The following is a 16,058-nucleotide window of genomic DNA, read 5'->3' on the forward strand; positions in this document are numbered from 1 at the left end:
CCCACCCTGCCCCGGGCAGAGACAGCCTGCCATGCCACTTTCAGTCGGGGCACCGGCGCCCCAGTGGGCCGAGACCAGCAAGGGCCACTCCCCAGTCATGACTGAACACAGGCAGAATGAGACCCGGCCGGCCACACGTCGCCAGGCCATCCTGCACGGCTCATGTCAGAGCGCCACATGGCTTGGTGGCTGCAGTTTGAGTGGGGCTCGTTCTCTCCTGGAGGGAGTCCTGGGTGAACCCCATTCCTGGCGGCTTCGGACCAGGGCACAGGCAGAAGCCTCTTCCTGTCTCCCCACGCTGCCCAGCAGGGCCCTTGTCCTTCAGCCGGCCCTCCCAGCACCCGGTGTGCCCTCCCTCCATGCAGTGAGTCCTGAGACCTGCCCCGGCTCTGTGCAGGTGTGTTTCCAGTCCCTGATGGGGGCTCTGTCTGGGGAGCGCCTACTGTATACCGGAGGCATGCTGGGCCCTGGGGACACAACCTGGCTCCTGCGCCCCAGGAGGGTAGAGACAGGGAAGCCGTTCTCCCATGAAAACAAACCCAGCAGGGCCCATCGTCCTTGGCCTGGGAAGTCCAGGGGGGCTTCCCTGTAGAAGTAGCCCCTGAGCGGTGGATAAGGAAGCATGTCCAGGGCCCGGCTGCGTGTGGGGGCGGAGAGCGGGGTGGGCGGTAGGGCCGCCGAGCTCTGCCAGCTTTGCCGTCCTCACCTCCTCACCGCCATCGGGCGTCTTTCTGCCCCCCGGAGTGTCAACCCTGCCTGGGCCGCGCAGGCTCCGCTGCCAAGCTCCCCACCCCTCCTTCCCTGCCGTGTGCTCTCGGCACCCCCTGACCTGCCCTTTCTTCCTCTCCACCTGCTGCAGGGGCAGCCAACGCGCACCCTCTCCGCCCGGCCCCAGACTCTCCTTCCCGCCCTCCCCGGCCCCTTCCCCAACCACTGTGCTTTGAGGAGCCCCTCCCCACCAGACTTTGACCTCGATCCTTCCTGCTTCTGCCCTGTCCTTGGCCTGGTTGGAAGGTCGGCCTCACCCTGCTGGGGACGCTCCCACAGCCTCTGCAGCGCTGACAACAGCCCCGCAGGTCTGCTAAGACCCCTGAAGGGCTGTCCCACGGCCTGTGTGTGTTCGCGGTGATGGCACACGGGTGCACCTGCGGCTTGTGTGTTCCGCTGCAGTTTCGCCTGGCCACGCCCACAGGAAGCGTGCTTTGGCGTCGTGCACCAACCACGGCCTCCTTCCTAGCCCTCTGTCAGCCTGCTCAGAACACGAAGGGATCCTTTTAGGCTGTGTGTCGGCGTGCTGTGAAATTCAGGGATTGCATTTCAGTATATAAAGGGGCTTGGAATATTTCTCGCAAAAAGAAACCCAGGGCCTCGAAGGCTGATCACCAGCAGAGGGACACGGACCCTGGAAGGGCTGAGGCCATCGTGACATCAGTGGTCCCACTGTGGGCAACTGTGCATCCTCTGAACACCTAACCCAGTGTCCTGGTGACCATCCTCCCGCTCCTCTGACGGTGACCGCCTAGGAGTGAGCTTGCGGGCACCTGCATGCCCATCCACCTTCCAAGGGAGACGCCAGGCGCAGGTTGTCCCCCACGGAGGCTGCTCAGGATGTCCTCGCCACATTCCTTTCTGTCCTCTTCACGTGGTCTCTCTGCTCAGTGTATGGTGGCTTCTGCCCGGTGCACATCTGCAGTGTCCAGCATAGGGGACACATAGACGGTGACATGGTCACTAGCAGAACCCTCTTCAGCAGCCACGACCACAGCTGCGGGTGACTCCGTCAAACGCTAGTTACGCAGGAGAAGCCAGCCATGAACTTGAGCACAATGCCCTCGTAAGGCTCTGGGTGAGGCAGGACTCTGGTGGGAGAAGCCAGCCACGGGCTTGTAGAATGAGGCAGGATTCTCTGGTGTCCCACTTGGGGCAGGGTCGCAGAGGGGTCAGTTCACCAGCCTCAGGGTCCTGGGGGCTGTTGCCTGGTCCGGGGCCGGTCTCTAGAGCCGCTCACTCTGTGGATGTCCCCAGGGCTGGGACTCGGGGGGTGAGACTCTTCGTGGGCGTCCCCCAGCCCTGGGCACACACAGTCGCGGAGGCCGGGAGAGACCCCGGTGAACACAAAGCTGTGGCACCCCAGGTCCCCGCCACCTCCTCACACTCGGGTCATCCTCGGAGACGCCCCCGGGACGCTAGAGAGATGGGTGCGTGTCCAGTCTGGAGTGCGTCGCGCAGCCGAGTCACGGACTGGGTGTGCTGTGACCCTGCAGGCTGGAAGGTGCACTCAGTCTGGACTCCAAGCCCACCCCACGCCCTCAGCCCGCCAGAGGAAAACGCCATCAAGGCAGTTCCCAGACAGGGAATCCAAAGGCCAGGGAAATGATCGGAAGACCGCCCGTTCCTCCCAGCAGAGGCGGAGGGATGTCAGGCTCTCCGAGAGGGCTGCCACCAGGCACATCGGTCAGCATGGAAGTCTGTCAGACCTTTGATCAAAAGTAACACATGCAGTTTCTCTCGCCCATGCCGCTCTGGCATGTCTCTCCTTCCCCTCTTCTTTCTCTATTAGACTTTGTTTTAAAACATTTCTGGGCCAAGCTTAGTGGCTCAGCCTGTCATCCCAGCGCTTTGGGAGGCCGAGGCGAGCGGATTGCCTGAGTCCACAGGTTCGAGACCAGCCCGGGCAACTTGGCAAGACCTCATCTCTACCGTAAATCAAAAACTAGCCAGGCATGGTAGCATGCATCTGCAGTTCTGACTACTTGAAAGGCTGAGGCGGAAGGATTGCCGGAGTCCAGCGGGTTGACAGCGGGGTGGCCGTGAGTGTGCCACTGCACTCCAGCCTGGGCGACGGAGTGAGACTCCAACTCAAAACAAACAAACCAAACAAAAACCAAAATAATGTTGCTGGCCACTCCGAAACCTTTTAGGGTTGAGCCAAAGAACCCACGAGTTCTGTGCTGCGCCCCACCCAGCATCCGGGTTACCAGACGTTTCCTTCTCCCCAGTGCTGGGTGCCCTGCGCGTCTGTCGAACTCTGTACCCTGGCCACATCTACAGGGTGGCCCTCGGGATCTGAAGGGGAAAGGGGACCTGACGTGTCACGGTGTCAGCACCGTCCGTGTCCATCACCCGTCTCCACGCAGCAAAGGCCGGGGCGCACCGTGTCCAGGCACACAGGGGCTCCACTCACAGCAAGCAGGCTGGAAAGGAGGCTCAGAGGCCGGGGTGGCTGCGGCGTCCCCTGGGCCCAGCACGACCCCACACTGATGAGCGGGCCGCTCTCTCTGGACAGCCCTGCCTGGCCTGGACCCGAGGAAGCGAGGCTCCGCCCGGGCACGCTGCCTGCCGACGCCGCCCCCGCCCCCGCTCTTGCCACCCCCGCTCCGCAGAGGGGGCCGGAGCCTGGTGAGTGCCAGGGCCCTGGTGGGGACAGCGTGCTCCCGGGTCGCCCCAGGCCACCTCCTTCCCACAGCTGAGTCTTTCCTGGGAGGCCTGCCCGCGCCCCATGGTCTCCTGGATGGCCAGGCTGTGCTGCCCTGGGGTGCAGGCTCCTGGGATGAGCCCCCTAGCGCTACCCTGGCGAGCTCCAGGCGTGGCTGGAACCCCTTCCGGCAGGCACGTCTCCAAGCAGATGAGACGCAGCAACCGCGCGGGACACTCACGGTGTCCCAGAGCCACCAGCCCGGCACTGGCCACAGCAGTGGGGTCGGCCGCTCCCCTGCCCAGCCCGGGCTCTAACCTGTGCTGTCTGTGCCGAAGCTTCTCTCCCCAGACTTGAAGCACCTCATCCTGGACCTGGAGACCTCCCAGTCCCCGTGCGTGCAGGGATCGCTCGGCTCCCCCGGGCCTCCCGGCCCCCAGGTGGGTGGCCCTCCCAACCCTCTCGCCCCTCAGAGCCCCCTGGTGTTGGCCCTTCCCACTGGCCCCGGGCTGATTTCTCTCCCGGTCACCCCCACCTCAGAGCCACGTGGACAGAATGCTGGCTGTCCTCTCGATGGGTTCTGGCCCCCAGCCTTGATTTCCTCATGCGAGCAACAGGGTAATAATTGCCCCCACTGTACTGGCTTTGGGATCGCATGGGATATCGCCTGTGTGGGTGTGGTTATTTATTTATTTTTTGAGTTGGAGTCTCACTCTGTCGCCCAGACTGGAGTGCAGTGGCCGCTCTCGGCCACCGCAGCCTCGACCTGCCGGGCTCCAGCGATCCTTCCGCCTCAGCCTTCCGAGTAGCCGGAATTACAGGCACGCGCTACCACGCCTGGCTGATTTTTTTATTTATTGTAGAGATGAGGTCTCGCTAAGTTGCCCAGGCGGGTCTCGAACCCACAGGCTCAGGCAATTCACATACCTCAGCCTCTCAAAGTGCGGGATTACAGGCTGAGCCACTGAGCCCGGCTGGGTATGGTTATTATAGTTCCACCAGACAAACACTCAACGATGGTGTCCCCATCTGGCCCCAGACCCACTGAGGACCCAGAGGGTCCTGCCTGCAGGGCAGGGAGGTGACCCTGAGTTCCAAGGGCCCCAGACGCTGCTCCAAGCAGCCAGCCCTCCTCCCCAGAGCTGACAACAGGAGGAGCAGACAGGGTACTGGAGGGATGTCTAGGCGAACAAGGATGCCCCGAGACCGGCTCTGTACCCCCCAAGACGTCATCAACAAGTTCTTCCCACCCTGAGACCCCATCCACATGCGGGGCTCCTCTTCCTGTCCGCCATCACCCCTGGCCAGACTCCCCTGGCCAGGCCTCTGGCCCTCCGTGGTGGGAGGAAGAGGGCGTCGGAGCAGTCACCCTGCACCTCCCCCGGCAGAGGACGTGGGCGCCATGTCCCTCACTCTGTTCAGCCTTCTGGGGCTGCAGCCACTGGCCAGAGCCGCCTCCCTCTTCGATCGCAGAGCCCATGGGAGAGGACCTGGGCTGCGTCTCCTTGGCCGCTCACCCGCTCCCCACCCCGGCTGAGCGGCCGTCTCTCGGCCCGGGACACTCCACCCTGGCCTCAGCCCAGGGCCCCACCTCCTCCGATGCCCGCCCCTCTTGCGTGAGTCCCGGGCAGCACCTCTCCTCCGCGGGACTCCGTTGGCCCAGAAACGCCTCCCCCACCCGTGGGGCTTGAGTAGACTCCACCTCCTCCCCATCCCCGTCTCCAGCACAAGCGCCTTCTTCGTGTCTGTGGGGCCTCTTCAGCCTGCTGCCTTATCCTGCTTGTTCCCGTCCCTGGTCCCTCTGGTGTCCCCGTGAGACAGGGTGCAATGCTGCCCCAAACCCACAACCGTTTGCTGACGTGCCTAGGGTCTGTCGGTCCCCAGGCCCCCGGCGCAGGGCTGCCCGCATCCCTGTTGGGTGCAGAAAAGACATAGCCCGAGTTGGAGCCGTGAGGGCAGTGGAGGGCATGGCAGGACTCTTGTGGCTGCTCCGTCCCCTCCAGCCGTCCACCGCCAGGCCGGCCCGAGAGCCTGTGGACCTGGGAGGGCAGGGACCGCGGCTCTCCGGCCACACCCGTCTGGGGCCCACCGAGGCCCCGCTGCCCCTGGCAGGGGCTGTGTGGTCCCCCGTGCCCTGTAGGACGTGGGGTGGCCGCTGGCCATGCTCAGCCAGACCCGCCACCAGGACGTGGCACCAGCTGGGCGCTACAGACCCAGAGTCTCGTCCCCACCGGCAGACCCACCCAGGATCCGCACTCTGACTGGGCAGCGCTCCCCCAGGGCCTGGGGGCACGATGTGAACGACGTGGGGGGGGGGCCGGAGGGTCTGCTCATGACTGCCCTGAGAGCTGCACTCGTTGCCCCTGCCCCTGGCGCCCCAGCAAGATGGCCCTCTCGCGGGTCTGGGTAGGGCCTGGGTTTCGGGTTTCAGAGCTCCCCGGGGGACTGCAATGTGCTCAGGCCTGGGAAGGCCTGGTGCGGAGGCTGCTGTCGCTGGGCAAGGGTCGTGGCGCTCATGCCTGAGACGGCTGCAGCCTGGAGGACCGCAGGGGGGCCGGGCAGCAGGCCGGGGCTTTTGGTGGGACCCTCTGCCCTGCTGCTCTGAGAACCTGGAGAAGGCTAGCCGAGCGCCTTGGAGGTACACAGGCCGAGAAGGGCTCCGCTGGCTGTGGGCGTGCAGGCTTGGGGCGGTGGGTTCTGGCCCCAAGCTGGGCCAGCTCACTCCACGGGACAAAATGCACCGTTTGCCTGGCCACGCCCTTAATGTCCTGACAAAGGCTCTTCCCGCCGAGGACAGAGGGCAGAGGGTGGCCCTGGCACCCACGACCCTCTGTGGGGTTTGAGGCGGCGGCTGCAGGCGTAGAGCTGTCCCCTCGGTGGCCGCTCGGTGGGAGGAGCAGTTGCCAGGCGGGCGGGGGTCTCCAGCGAGCAGGCCTCCTCACGGCTCCTCAGCCACTCTCCCCGAGCCCCAACGCCCGGCGACCAGAGTCCAGGGGACCGTCACCGTCAGGCGGGTGTGCAGCCCTGCAGCCACGGAGTCCCAGGGACGGCCCAGAGACCTGGGCGAGGGACCTGAGGAGGTCCTGGCTGGAGGCACAAGGGCCCGGGGTCCCTGAGGCCAACACCTCGGACCCTACTGTCCCTCCTGATCTGACACACTCCTCATCCCTTATCTTGGCTGTGCAGGGTCCACCTGGGCTTCCTGGCAAGACAGGACCCAAGGGAGAAAAGGTAAGACCGCCACTGCTTACTGCTCTCCCTGGCAAGGGGGGTCTCCTGGGGGCTGCCAAGGGCTTTCTGGGGTGCTGCTGAGGGCTTTCCAGGGGGCTGCCGAGGGTCTTCTTCCAGAGGGCTGCTTCTCACAGTCTTCTCCCTCCACAGGGGGAGCTTGGCCGACCCGGAAGGAAGGTATGTCTGCGGCACGCTGCCGCCATGCTACGTGTGGTGTGTGTGGGCACCCCAGCCGCCACCTCACCCAGGGACAGTGGATGCCACCCTGGGGAGACAGTGGTGACCCTGCCCTTCCTGCCCACCCCGCTGGCCAGGGCTGGTGCCCGCTCCTACCACAAGCTCAGACTTCCGAGGGCTCCAGCCCGGCCCCCCTCCCGGCCCCAGCCCGGCCCAGCCCGCAGCGACACGTGACGCACCCTGTCCCTTGGCGTGGGACGGAGCAGCAGAGCAGTGGGGAGCACGGGGCCCAGCTCTGCGAGGCGAACAGGGGTCACTGAAGGTCTCGTGGCGCCAAGCGAGCCAAACGCGCGACCCAAGGCTCTGCGGGTGTCAGGGAGGACCCGGGGCCTGCTGTGCTCGCGGGGTGGATGGGCCCTGGTGCTGGGTCCCACGGTCCTGCGGATGGGGGCGAACTCAGACCAGGAAAGTGCCTGGTTCTCGGAGTCCACGGCTGTACCGCTTGTTCAGGGCTGTATTCAAACGGCCTTGCCGCGGACAAGAACCTGAAGGGGGCCCGTGCAAGGCAAAGCCGCCCCCGAGGGCGCCAGAGAGGGCTCTGGCGCACGGCGGCTGCCAGAAGGCTGCCCAGCGGAGATTCTGGGTGGCCCCCACGCAGACCCCACTAGGGCCACGGGCCGTGGACGTGGGCCGTGGACGTGGCAGGCAAGGGCAGCAACCACGGCCCACCAGTGTGGCATCCAGGAGCCGACTGTGAAATCGGCCAGGGCGTTGGGGATCAAGGTGGAGCCAGCCCTGCTCCTGCGGCGCCCGCCCTTCCACGGCCCAGGCTCGTGAAGACAGGACCGGGCGCCCTCGCAGGAGGAGCCCGCAGGGGAGTGGGAAGCCGGGCCGGGGTGGAGCTGGCACACCGTCTGCACTTGTCCTCCCGAGTTGAGGGAGCTGGGCTGTGGCCGCAGGAAGGGCGGCGTGAGCTGCCCGCCCAGGGCAGACCCCCAGCTGCAGGTTTCAGGGAGGAGTTTAGCCGCAGGAAGGCAGCCTCTGGGGATGGGCTCTGAGCAGGGAGAAAGATCTGGAGCGGGGCTGGGGGATCGTTGAAGCCAAGAGTTCAAGACCAGCCTGGGCAACATAGCAAGACCCCGTCTCTAATGTAAATATATAGACACGGGGGTGCCAAAAAAAGTATACACATTTTAAGTATGATGTTTGGTCAAAAGATGACGTCAATTCAACGAATGCTAGCGTCCCCATGTGACAGGCAGGACCGTCAAAGAAAATGGCAGAAGCACGATTGCGTGAACGTCATACGACACATGGCTGCCATAATTTTTTTCTTTTTTTAAGTTGGAGTCTCACTCCATTGCCCAGGCTGGGGTGCCGTGGCACACTCACGACCACCCCTGCGTCGACCTGCTGGGTTCCAGCGAGCCTTTCGCCTCAGCCTTCCAAGGAGCTGGAACTACAGGCGTGCGCTACCGCAACCAGTTAATTTTTGATTTATTGTAGCGACAAGGGTTCGCCAAGTGCCCAGGCTGGTCTTGAACCCATGGGCTCAGGCCATCACTCATCTCGGCCTCCCAAAGTGCTGGGGTGACAGGCTGAGCCACTGAGCCCGGCCTGCTGCCGTAATTCCACTTTGAAAAGTCATACATACACCACCCCAGTCCTTGAGCAGAGTGCGGTCTTGTTTGATGACGCAACGTGACACTGAGGGCTTGAACTGGGACCTGAGTGGCCCGACTTTCAGGCCTCAGTCGTTGGAGCTGGGGTGAGGGTCCCGGGGCTGGACCTAGAGGACCCTCTGCCTCCGAGCCTGAGACAGACCTTATCTCCTGGAAGTAGGGAAAGGAGTGTGGCCGTCCTGACTGTGGTTTTTGGTCTTTGAAGGGCAGACCCGGCCCCACAGGTGCTCCTGGCCTTCCCGGGCCCGTCGGCTGGCCAGGCCCCGAAGGACCCAGGGTAAGTGCGGTGTGCTCTTGGGGGTCAAGCGGTGCCAGAGCAAGGGGGCAGAGGGTCACTCCGGGCCTGACTGGCAGTCGGGGAGTCACCGCGGGAGGGGAGCGCTCACGGCCGTCCCCGGGCCCCAGACGCTCCTCCTTCATTTAGACCGCAAGGCCCAGACCAGGACAGCAGCCCTGCTCCTGTGGGAGGAGGCATGGGGGCTGCACCTCCCCCACAGGGCCCGGGCTCCCCTTTGGCCCAAGAGTGAGCGCCGGTTCCTCAGTTTCCCTGAGATGACCAGGAAGGCCTGTATCTGGCAGGGGTAGGGTCGGGGTGCTGTGGGCTAGCTGACGGCCGGAGATCCCACCTTGAGGGCTGGCAGGGAGCTGGTGAGAGCCCCTTTCCCAGTCAGTATGGGGCGCAGGCCCACCCCGTGGCTCCGGGCACACCCTTCCCACCATGGTCCCGGTCACCGAGGGCACTGGGACTCAATGTCCCTGTGGAGGTCAGGGCCGGGAGGTGGGGCCACCACCCACCAGGAGGACACACACTGGCAGAAGAAGCCCCGTGGAGGTGAGCTGCGCCAGCCAGCATGGCAGCCACGGACACACGGGGCTCTAGAGCCCTTGGGCTGTGGTCACGTGAGTCATTTGAAAACATCCCAGTGTTCAGCGCAACTTGAGCGTGTGAAGCGGTTTTTTCAACTGCACATTCTATGAAATACGGATGGAGGATTTTGGACGAAAATGAAGCGGCTGAGTTGAGATCGCTTTCCGTGTAAAACACAGAGCAGATTCCAAGCACCATGGTCAAAACCACAATGCCAACTGTCTCACCGATTTTGCTGCTGAGTACATGTTGAGAGGGTAATTGGAGCAAATGAAGTCCAATGTTGAAATTAATTTCTGTCTAGTTTTACTCTTAACGGACTTCTTAGAATGAAGTCGTGGCGCAGAGGGGTCCCTCCGGGTTCCTGCCATCTGCAGGGGTTTGTGTAGGCGCCCCATGCAGAGAGCAGAGCAAGCCAGGTTTCCGTGTGCGGACCCTTGTCCTCGAGCCAGTCCACTCGTCCCCCACCCTCTCGCCATCCTCCTGTCACCACTCACAGCGTCCTAGCGAGCGTTTAGTTTGGGGTTGGCTCCGTCTTGGGTGTTTTCGTTCTATATTTCTTTCTTTTTTTTCTTTTGAGTTGGAGTCTCACTCTGTCGCCCAGAATGGGGTGCAGTGGCCGCTCCCGGCCACCGCAGCCTCGACCTGCTGGGCTCCGGCGATCCTTCCGCCTCAGCCTTCCGAGAACTGGAACTACAGGCGTGTGCTACCACGCCCGGCTAATTTTTGATTTATTGTAGAGACGAGGTCTTGCCAAGTTGCCCTGGCGGGTCTCGAACCCGCAGGCTCAGACCATCCACTCACCTCAGCCTCCCAAGGCGCGGGATGGCAGGCTGAGCCACCGAGCCCGACTTCATTCTATATTTCATCTGAAGTATGAGACAGGCACGAGGGTGGGCCTTGGGACCCCGGAAGGGAGCTCAGACCCACAAACCAGCCCCCGTCTGGCCTGGGGACTCAGGGCCTCCGAGAATCACTGGTCACTGTGGGCCATGTTTCCCTTCTTCTGATCCCACAGGGCGAGAAGGGCGACCTGGGTGTGACGGGCTTGCCCGGGGCGAGAGGACCTGTGGGCTCCAAGGTGAGTGTGGGGTCCACATGGCATTCCAGGCCTCCTCGGGCGATGGGCAGGGCTGCTGTCCTGGGCCCCAGAAGGTGGCCAACACCGGAGCCGGGGGCCAGGGTGCTGGCCTCGTCTGGCCCTCTGGGGGACACACCTGAGACACAGGGACATGGGCATCCCTTGCTGTTCTGGGCAGTGGAGCCGATGGGAACTTCTGATCAGGTCTTCGTGGGCGAGAAAAGCGACGTCCCCTAGGCCTGGTGCAAACACAGCCGAGCGGGACGTCTCGGGGCTTCCTGCTGGCCCCCACCAGTCCCTGCGGGCCCCGCCCGGGGCTCTTCCACTGTCGCCCAGCCCAGAGCCTCACAGGCTGCTTGCAACGCCTTCTGCTTTCTTCCAGGGCTACCCCGGATCCAGAGGGGAAAAGGTGAGTGCTGGTCTGGGCCGGTGTCTGGGGCTGGCGTGGGCCTCGCGTTCTGAAGTCGGCGATGTCCCACAGAGACTCCCTCGCTGTCCCGGGCCTGTCGGGGGCTGAGAGGCGTGGGGCCCCCCGGGGAAAGCAGGTGGGGGTGCCCGTGAAGGCAGAGGCCCCTCCCATGCAGCCCGCAACCAGGCGAAGCCCACGCCAGGTCGAGAGTGAGCACTGTTTGTACGGAGTCCTGGGGGGACGTGGCAGTGGGCCGTGTCTGCCCGAGAAACGAAACACAGAACAAAGCGAAACCAGCAGGGACCCAGGGACAGACTCTTCCAGCGAAAGAGGGTCTGGGCCCCTGATTTTCTGTGCGCTGTGGATGCAGAGGTCTCCGAGGTGCAGTTGGAAGCTGGTCACAGCCTTCCTCCCCGGGCAGGTCCCTCGGGCCCAAGCCTGTTTCTCGCCTGCAAAACGCAGCTGTGGCACAGGCAGCTTTTGGTCAGAAATGCTGTGACTGCCCGTGGTGACCCCGAACCCTCTCCTGTGGCTTCCTCCCAGGGCTCCAGAGGCGACAGGGGCGACTTGGGTCCCAAAGGAGAAAAGGTAACGGCCATGCCGCAGAAACCAGGCACCATCCCCAGCCCTCAGGGGCACTTCCGAGGGGCCATGGTGTCTGTCTCTTTCCACAGGGCTTCCCGGGACTTCCTGGAATGCTGGGGCAGAAGGTAGGCACCCGTGGCCGTGGATACAGGCCCGGTGGAGTTCTGCCTCGCCCCATCCCCCCTCCGCGCCTCCACCTCCGCCCCGGGCAGGACTGTGGCCGGGCCATGGGCAGCCCGGGTGGGGAGCATGCTGCCCAATGGCAGGAGGGGGCGGCAGGAGACCTGGGACACCCTCCAGCTCCACAGGAGAGCAGGAGCCATGTGGGTGGGCCCCCTTCCTCACGCTCCAGACCCAACCCTGTGGAGGGCTGCGGTCCTGTCACAGGCGGAGCTGAGCTGAGACCCGGGTCTGCGCGGCCCGCGTCAAGGCCGCTGTCTCCAGGCCCTGGCGAGGCCCAGGCACCCCGACTCCACGCCCCTGTGACTGGGCTCGCACGTGGTCCTCCCAGCGCGGGGACAGATTTTGAGCCGGATGACAGCAAAACATCATACGTGATAATTTAATGTTTTACCTAACTAGCCAAATGTTTAGTAGATGTCTGTTTCAGGTAACGTAAAGGAAAAAATATTCGGTAAATTGCAAGAGGGCCAGGCATGGTGGTTCATGCCTGAAATGCCAGCACCTTGGGGGACCGAGGCAGGGGACCCCTTGAGCCCAGGGGTTCTAGACTAGCCTGAGCCACAGAGTGAGACACCGTCTCAACAAAAAATACAAAGATCAGTCAGGTGTGGTGGCGCGCCCCTGGAGTCCCAGCTTCTCAGGAGGCTGAGGCAGGAGGGTCACCTGAGCCCAGGGGGTTGAGGCTGTGATGAGTCGTGACCGTGTCCTGCACTCCAACCTGGGTAACAGTGAGGCCTGGCTCAAAATAGAAAAAACAAAGTAATATACATGCAAATTAGAGGAAACGTTAGGAGAGAAAGAATAATTTTATTTTAAGATATTTAGGCTGGTTTTCATTCCGAGCAGCAGTGAGCATCAAAGAATCCTGCGTCACTGTCACCTCCGGTATGACGACTCCCAGGGCCCCCGTCCACGGACCCACCATCCAAAGGGCTCCTCCCGCGCCTGGCGGGCCACGTAACTCGGAGCGATATGCTCACCATTGTCAGGTCTGGAGAGAGAAATCAGATCGGGAGATGACTGGCTGCTTCCCGCTGAGTAGGGAGGCCATGCTGCCTCCTGGCCGCCTCTTGCCTGGGCGGCCACGTCCTCCCAGCCAGACGAGACATCTGACCCCTCTAAACAGCCAGGGAGAGCGATGCAGACGCCTCTGGCCCTGCAGCATCCACCCGGACCTCTCGCATTCTGGAACTGCCTGGAACGCTGAAGGACACGTGGGTCGGAAGGAAGCCATGACTTTCAGGATGGTCCTTGGGCAACCGGGACATGGCAGCTTGGACAGGGCCACCGACACTGGCTGTGCTGCAGACGACTTCGGAGCCACGTGCCCTGGTGTCCGGGAGTGTTGCGTCCTGCGGCGCCCCCCGGCCCCACGTCTGTGGCTCTGAGTGGCCCTCCTTGGTGCCGGTGGCCGACTGGCAGAAGTGCCCCTGGGTGCCGTCGCGAGACTCCTCTTGCTGACGTGCACCCAGGCAGTGCGGGGACCACGGAGATAGCTGCGTGCCCTGGGGGCTCCTGGCTGAGAAGCAGTTGCGGGCGGGGGCCTAGGAGATGTGGGGATGAAAAGCCGAGACAGAGCGGGGTCCCGCGAGAGGCCGGCCTTGGACGAGGAGGGTCCGCCATGGCGCATCTGGCCCGACGCTCCACGCAGGGCCTCCCGAGTGGGCGCGGTGCCACCGGCTCCCGTGCCCGCCAGCGGTGCTGAGTGTCCGAACGCGGTGAATCATCTTGCTCTAGACCGGGTGGACGTGAGCTGGAGCCCAGCCCTTGTTTACTGCAGCGGGGACAAGCACACAGCCCCAAATGGGGGTTGCCAAGGGAGCAGAAGCTTCCTGGAGCGCAGCTGCTGGGACTGTCCAGCACCTCGCAGATGTGAATGTTTGCTAAGAACCAGAGAAAGCAGAACTACAATTTCAACAAAAAGAGAAAGTGATTTTCCCAGACCGCACGGGCTCCCGGGCACATGTGGGGTCATGGTCTCACGCAGGGCCACGGGCTCGCATGGAGTCATGGGCTCGCGTGAGGTCACAGGCATGTGCGGGGTCATGGGCACATGTGTGGGGTTACGGGCACACACGTGACCAAGACGCACAGTCTCCCGCAGTGAATCTGCCTGGCCCCCGAGGCCACCAAGGCGAGTGCTGCCCGCGGACGACCCCTGGCTGTCCCTCTCCTCACCTTCCTCCTCGGCCGCTGTGCCGAGACCTCCTGTCTCACGTCCCAGCAGCCAGCTGGGAGGGCTGTGAGCTCGAGAGGCTGACAGTGAGGCTGCCCCGACGTGCCCCCACCCTGACTCCTCTCTCGCTTCTCTCTCCTCTCCAGGGTGAGATGGGTCCGAAGGGCGAACCTGGGATGGCCGGACACCGGGGACCTGCGGGAAGGCCAGGAAAGCGCGGCAAGCAGGTAGGGCCGGCTCGCCCTGAGGTCAGCGCCTGCTGGGGGAGGGGTGGCCGGGTGGGGGAGCCCTCAGGATGATCCACAGACCCAGACGCTGGTGTCCCCTGGGCTGGGGGACAGGAGCAGCGCCACTCCCAGAGGGGCTGTTGGCTCTAGGGCAGCCGAGCTCCGGGTGAAGGGGCAGGTGGCTCTGATCAGGGTGGCCAGACCCCAGGGGACTCTGGTTTCTAAGAAAAGCCTATCTAAACCAGCGGCCGGGCGGGAGCCCGATGTGTCCACCACCAGGACGCTCACTCCTTGCCTCGGCGTCCCAGACAGGCCGCAGGTGTGAAGAGCCAGTCCCTTCCTGCTGCCCGAGGTCTTCTGGGCCTCAGCAGCTGGAGCTCCCCCACCTCAGGCCCTGGGGGTGTGGGCGACCCTCACTAAGGGCGCGGCGGGGAGGGCGCCTTTGGATGCCCTGGCTGGCAGGCTGCTGAGCCCGGTGATGGGACAGGAGGGGACGAGGAGGTGTCCGCCGGGTGGCCCCGGAGGCCTGGTGGTCTCCCGGGGGACAGGAGTGCCCGTCACTATTCGGGTTGATGGTTTGTTGACTTTTTACCTTCCTTCCCACTACAAATGCAATGTTCAATCATCACAGAAGACTCGGAAGCATCCAGAAATTCAGGGGAGGCATCCTCTCAAGACCTAACATCCCGGCATAAGCATGGCTAGTGGGTGTGCTACCATCTTGGTGTGCTAGGATGCTAGTAGGATTTCTTTTTTGCTTCCTAGTTTTTTGGGGTTTTTTCCCCTACATCTAATATATTGTTATGGTCTCCTAAATTTCTTTTTTTTTTGAGTCGGAGTCTTACTCCATCGCCCAGACTGGAGTGCAGTGGCATGCTCACAGCCATCCCAGCGTCGACCCACAAGCTCTGGCGATCCTGAGCCCGGCCATCTCTTAAGTTTTTAGAGTAAAATCACAATATGCTCATTGTTGCTTATCACTGCAGGTATCAGTTAACCATTTGTAAACATCTTTTAAACATGCCCGCATCTCACTCTGCTCAATGAGCAAGCGGTGGGCGGCTTGGCCAGGAGAGGCCCGGCCACGCTCCACAGGATGCTGAAAGGTGCGCCTCTTTGGACCCAGCGCTTTCTCCATCCTTGCAGTTACTTCCTCAGACCAGGTCCCAGGTCCTCACATTTCACCTAACACGGAGTCCCCTGGGGGTGGCCGCCGATGTGCCTTCTGCACACCAGGGGTATGGCTGCAGCTCCACGGCGACCTCTCGTCGACCCATGCCCCAGCCTTACTTCCAGGGACTCTGGTATCACTGGCTGGGAACAGGCATCGGCATATGTTTACCTTTGGTGTTTCCAGCTGTCCGTGTGAGTCCGAAGTGCAGCCAGGGCTGGGAACCGTGGTGACACCGTGGAACCAATTCTGGTCTTTGCCAAGCACACTGAGAAAGGCCACAGGCTCCAGCCTGGGTGACTCAGCCTCCGGTGACTTCCAGAGTCACAATATTCCAGTTCGGTTTCAAAGCCTGACAGTGGGTGCCTGGCCATGGCGTCAGGACAATGCAACAGGCACCGGTGTCAAAAATCAGAAGAAAAAAAGGACAGGGCAGGGAGGTATTTTCTTTGACCACGTTCTTCCCTGCTGGTGATTTCCACCCAGAATGTTTAAGCTTGGGATTCACAGGCCCATAGCTTCCGACTGGGACGGTGTTTGTCCTCCCCCGGAGAGGGCCAAGGCCGGAAAGGCTATTTCTTGAGCCTGCTGAGATGGAGTCGCTTGGAGTCATCTTCGAAGCTACACCTGGAAGCCTGCCACGTGCTTTCCGTCACTCCTGGCGTGGAGTCTCCCGCAGCAGGGCCCGGGGCCGGGGCAGGGTGCTGAGTCTCTGGAGGTCGCTGTGAGCCAGCCCAAAGCAGGAGCCAGAGACCCAGCAGGAAGCTTGGGTGGGAACTTCTGAGCCAGCAGATCGCAGAGGCCGCTTAATGCAGCCTCCTTGGGTTGTTCACGGGGAGACTGAGGGCGGGGG

General features: G+C 63.0%; 1 protein-coding gene across 1 annotated transcript in view; it reads left to right on the plus strand.

Moving 5' to 3' along the window:
* Window positions 1–16,058, plus strand: part of COLQ (collagen like tail subunit of asymmetric acetylcholinesterase) — a 28,861-nt gene that overhangs the window by 2,050 nt on the left and 10,753 nt on the right. Inside the window, exons 2-11 of the mRNA XM_008047919.1 lie at window positions 3,287–3,399; window positions 3,754–3,855; window positions 6,602–6,646; window positions 6,797–6,823; window positions 8,711–8,782; window positions 10,392–10,454; window positions 10,837–10,863; window positions 11,407–11,451; window positions 11,538–11,573; window positions 13,954–14,034. Of these exons, the coding sequence (XP_008046110.1) occupies window positions 3,287–3,399; window positions 3,754–3,855; window positions 6,602–6,646; window positions 6,797–6,823; window positions 8,711–8,782; window positions 10,392–10,454; window positions 10,837–10,863; window positions 11,407–11,451; window positions 11,538–11,573; window positions 13,954–14,034 (611 nt within the window). The remainder of the gene's footprint in view (window positions 1–3,286; window positions 3,400–3,753; window positions 3,856–6,601; window positions 6,647–6,796; window positions 6,824–8,710; window positions 8,783–10,391; window positions 10,455–10,836; window positions 10,864–11,406; window positions 11,452–11,537; window positions 11,574–13,953; window positions 14,035–16,058) is intronic.

Source organism: Carlito syrichta, unplaced genomic scaffold (assembly GCF_000164805.1).
Source record: "Carlito syrichta isolate Samal-C Ts95f unplaced genomic scaffold, Tarsius_syrichta-2.0.1 Scaffold118119, whole genome shotgun sequence".
NCBI classification, from domain to species: Eukaryota; Metazoa; Chordata; class Mammalia; order Primates; family Tarsiidae; genus Carlito; species Carlito syrichta.